At 43.4% G+C, this 5095-nt stretch overlaps 1 protein-coding gene across 1 annotated transcript in view; it reads left to right on the forward strand.

The window, feature by feature from the left end:
• Nucleotides 1–4335, forward strand: part of PDCL (phosducin like) — an 11460-nt gene extending 7125 nt beyond the window's left edge. Inside the window, exons 3-4 of the mRNA XM_017548383.2 lie at nucleotides 1092–1273; nucleotides 3617–4335. Of these exons, the coding sequence (XP_017403872.1) occupies nucleotides 1092–1273; nucleotides 3617–4168 (734 nt within the window). The 3' untranslated portion in view covers nucleotides 4169–4335. The remainder of the gene's footprint in view (nucleotides 1–1091; nucleotides 1274–3616) is intronic.
• Nucleotides 4336–5095: the final 760 nt, after the last annotated feature.

Raw genomic sequence — 5095 nt, forward strand, 5'->3', positions numbered from 1 at the left:
TGTTGCCTAGGCTGGAATGCAGTGGCGTGATCTCGGCTCACCACAACCTCTCCCTCCCGGGTTCAAGTGATTCTCCTGCCTCAGCCTCCCGAGTAGCTGGGATTACAGGCATGGCACCACCTCGTCTGGCTAATTTTGTATTTTTAGTAGAGATGGCATTTCTCCATGTTGGTCAGGCTGGTCTTGAACTCCCAACCTCAGGTGATTCACCTATCTCAGCCTTCCAAGGTGCTGGGATTACAGGTGTGAGCCACTGTTCCCAGCCTATTTGAAATATCTTTAATGGTAGGAAACAGAGCTGCTTCATTCTTTCTAAGAGTTGCTTTACTTTCCTTTGAGTAGGTGAATCATAATTTTTAAACTCATCTCCTAGTGTTGGGCATTAGTTTGGCGCCTGTTGCAGACTTGCAGGGCATGTCATTGTGTATAGGTCGCTCTGCCCTGTGGCAAAGTACACAGAGGCCCCTGTGAAGATTGTGCAGTAGATGGAGCAAGCTTCAGACTACCGAGACTAGCTCGGCAGTAGAGACCCTGAGCTGAAGGCATTAAAAAACAGACACCCAGATAGAAAAGCAAAGTGGTGCTATCCAGGAGGCCAACAGCCTTCCGAGCTGACAGCATTCTGGGCGGAGGGCCTAGAACAGACTCTGACCATGTAGTTATTCTCTCTGAACAGGTGGTAATTATTAACAGCAGGTGTCCTGTGTTTTCTCACAGAACCAAGATCGACTAGGTAGGCAGCTGGTGCCTACTTACCACTGATAAAGGACAAACCAGAAAGTATTCTCCACGAGGGAGCCCCGGAGGCAGGGTCACATATCCCGTGCTTAAAGAATTGTTTTAACTGGTGTATGATATACATACACTGCTTTGCTACTTTAGAATGCCCCAAGCAGTTTTCCACTTGGCGGTGGGTGGTGGGGAGGCAGCTAGGTTTTCCTTGCCTTTGTCCTTCTTAGCAAACAGTATAATTTATTGTACACTCAGCATTTCTCAGCATCAGGCAGATGTGAACTCCTACCTACAGATGTGAGCTGGTCCATAACTCCTTGCCCGTTCTTCTCGGTCACATCCGTGTTCACCCTACTCAGGCCCAAAAGGTGTGATTAATGACTGGCGCCGCTTCAAGCAGTTGGAGACAGAGCAGAGGGAGGAGCAGTGCCGGGAGATGGAAAGGCTGATCAAGAAGCTATCAATGACTTGCAGGTCCCATCTGGATGAAGAGGAGGAGCAACAGAAACAGAAGGACCTCCAGGAGAAGATCAGTGGGAAGGTAATTAGCACTACCCAGGCTTTTCTTAGAAGCTTCTCTGACTGTTAGAGCCGGATGAGTGATCAAGAGGTGGAGGATACTTGATTTGGCCTCCAAAAAGTTGTGCAGTGCAGGAGAAATCATAGAGCCATGTCAAAACTCATACATACCCAGCTTAGAATCTCAGTTCTGCTACTAGTGACTGTGGGAAAGAATCTTTCCTTTTGAATCTCGTGTTTCAGTGGTTAAATGATGTCAGTATCCTCCCTGAACAGGGCTGTGTGGTTAATATGCCCATTATAGTGTCTGGCCTATTGAAAGTGCTCAGTAAATGTTAGTTTTCCTTCTTTTATTGAGATTTTATCTTGGGCCAGAAATAACTCACTGAGGGTGGTGATATTATCCCCTTTTTACAGATTATGAAAGCAATGCTTAGAGGGCATTAGAGACTTTGTTCAGGGCAGTGCAACTGGTAAATTCTAGTAGGAGCTAGGGTTCTAACCCAAATTTTCCTGTTTTTTCCATGATGTTGCTGTTTCATCTGAAGCCTATTCATGGGAATTTAAAGAGGCATTATAATAAGCAAACAGATACTCTGGAAGATACTTGGAAGTATGTCCCTGATAGCCTTTTTTTTTTTTTTTTTTTTTTTAAAATAGAGACAGGGCCTATGTTATCCAAGCTGGTCTCGAACTCCTGAGCTCAAGTGACCCTCCTGCTTCAGCCTTCCAAAATGCTAGGATAACAGATGTGAGCCATGATGCCTGGCCCCTGATGGCCTCTTATTCAATCAGTATTAAAAGGGATTCACTATTTCCCTGGATGCCCTCTGACTGTGGATGAATGTCTGTGAGTGCTTGGGATGATTTAGCTATGGCCCAAAGCTAAATATCACACAGCATCAGAGAGCAGATAAGAGGATTAAGCTGGGAATCATTCACGTTGACCAGGAGGGTGATTTTAGACATTAGACTTAGCCAAAGACTTCTTCTCAGAAGAAGACTGAGATGGAGTGGAGGGCTATGAGATGGGAAGAAAATCGGCAATAAGTAAAATAGCGAACTCAGAATGTTGCTGGTTATGATACAGTAACAACATGTGGTCTGATCTGGTGTGATCTCCCACTCCCTATCCCCTAATATAGACAACATCAGGCAGAGTTAGGATTTATTCGAGGAGCAGGGACGTATTGCTGCATCAGGGCAGAAGGAAGATGCTCTTGTAGCTGAAGCTGTCTCTTGGGCATTGTGCCCGCCACTCACAGCTGCTTCTGTGTGAGGTGAAAGGCCAGAATGAGGCAATATCATATCATCACATGGATCAGTCTTAAAAGAAGCTGTTCCTGTCCTGCTGATTTATCTGCAGTAGAACAGAACTGGAAACTGAATGCCAGAATTAGGGAAGTGGTTAAGCAAAGTGACACATTATATATAATTTCATAAAAATATTTGGAAACATGAGGAAATACTTAGAATCATGCTAAGTCTCAAAAGCAGGTTATAGCTTAATTGGTACACTCACAGCTGCTGCTATAAAAGCAAAACTATTTCAGTATGTGACTGGTAATAAAAAGAATTTTTAGAGTCCATATGACTGTGTGTGTGTGCGTGGGGATTGTGTGGGGCAGGGATTATGAGGGTTTTTTCTAAAATTCTATGATGTTGTGTTCTCTTTAAAAAAGTGGATAAAATATTGTCAAGATTGACAAAAAGCTCATGAAGTGATTATGATGCTATTTGGATTGAGAGGCGATGTGATAATGTAGTTAAAATCATGGGTTTTAAAATCCTGTTTGAGTCCTGGTCTTACACTTCCTGGGTGCACTTGTCAAATAATGTCAAGTTTTGGAACCTCATTTATAAAAGGGGCTATTAAAAGCCCCTTCCCGATGGAGTTGTGGAATTCATGGAGATATAATACATATAAAGTACTTAGTATGGTGCCTCATATATTATCAGCATATAGTACATGTTAACTATTTAGTTGTTTTATTTTTATTTTTGGAGACAAGGTATTGCCCTGTTGCCCAGGCTGGAGTGCAGTGGCATGATCTTGGCTCACTGCAACCTCCCCCTCCTGGATTCAAGCGATTCTTGTGCCTCAGCCTCCTGGTAGCTGGGACCACAGATGCACACCACCATGTCTGGCTAGCTTTTTGTATTTTTTTTTTTCTTTTTTAAGGAGAGACAGGGTTTTGCCATGTTGGTCAGGCTGGTCTTGAATTCCTGACCTCAAGTGATCTCCCCGTCTCAGCCTCCCAAAGTGCTAGGATTACAGGTGTGAGCCACTGCACCCAGCCCATATTAACTGTTATCACAAGTGTTCAGTTTTCATATTTATGCTCACTTGCTGGTCCGCCTGCAGATGACTCTGAAAGAGTTTACCATGATGAATGAGGACCAAGATGATGAAGAGTTTCTGCAGCAGTACCGGAAGCAGAGAATGGAAGAGATGCGGCAGCAGCTTCACAAGGGGCCCCAGTTCAAGCAGGTTTTCGAGATCCCCAGTGGAGAAGGGTTTTTAGACATGATTGATAAAGAACAGAAAAGCACTGTCATCATGGTTCATATTTATGAGGATGGCATTCCGGGGACCGAAGCCATGAATGGTTGCATGATCTGCCTTGCCGCAGAGTACCCAGCTGTCAAGTTCTGCAGGGTGAAGAGCTCAGTTATTGGCGCCAGCAGTCGCTTCACCAGGAACGCCCTTCCTGCCCTGCTGATCTATAAGGGGGGTGAATTGATTGGCAATTTTGTTCGTGTTACTGACCAGCTAGGGGAAGATTTCTTTGCTGTGGACCTTGAAGCTTTTCTCCAGGAATTTGGATTACTCCCAGAAAAGGAATTCTTGGTGCTGACATCTGTGCGTAACTCTGCCACCTGTCACAGTGAGGATAGCGATCTGGAAATAGATTGAACTGATAGTCTGCTTCCATAGATTTCTCATTGTTTGGGTTGGAATATACATGTCGTTGTTTATTTTTGTTCTTCCTTTGTCTTCCGGCTTTTCAGCTGCTCTTTGTAGTCCCTTTTATTTTGTGTGAAACCAAGAAATTCTTAGATTAAATCAGAATGCTGAATAATCTTGTGGCTAGCAGTAAGGTGACTTAAAATTGGATAAACAGGAAGCCAGGCTTTTGAACTGTTTAGTTAAGATTCTCTGGCGTGACGTCTCTGTTATTGTTTCCAGTCAATATTTACAAAGCATCCTAAAGACAGTGTCTTGGAAATTGACTTCAGATGATCTCAGAGATCTCTGCCAAGACTGAGAGTATAATTCTGTAGGTAGTGTGTTATTTGCAATGTAAATAGTGCATTTTCTTAATCAAATGATTGTAAACTATATTTACTTGTAATCAGATCCATAGCTCCAGACAGTGGTTAGATTTTTTTTTTTCCCCCTAGACCCCCTTCTCCACCAGGGTCTTGTTTAAAGGTTCCAGATGACGCGTGTTTACCTCATCAGGAGGGGTGGCCTCTGCTGCTGGATTTGATGTCCTCCTCCGGCATTCCTAAGTCTGACACAGCAGGAAGGGTCGATGCTGCCTGACCTGGTGATGTTGGAAGACAAGTACTTTATGGATTTAAACATTAGAGCTGGAGTGGGGCTGGAAACTTTGTAAAGGAGGATCTTTCAATAAGATGCCCCGCTTGTCTTTGTCTCTTTTTTGTTTAACCTAGATTATTTTTAAAACTTTTTTTTTTTTTTGCATATTGGAATACTCTTATTCGGTAGAGGAAAATTGACCAAAACAGAAGCAAAAATAAGAAAATTAAAATAATCTCTAACCCTACCACCTAGAGTGAAACACTATTAATATTTTGGTCTCCTTCCTGCCCAGGT

Source organism: Cebus imitator, unplaced genomic scaffold (genome assembly GCF_001604975.1).
Source record: "Cebus imitator isolate Cc_AM_T3 unplaced genomic scaffold, Cebus_imitator-1.0 Scaffold206, whole genome shotgun sequence".
In the NCBI taxonomy this organism is placed as follows: Eukaryota; Metazoa; Chordata; class Mammalia; order Primates; family Cebidae; genus Cebus; species Cebus imitator.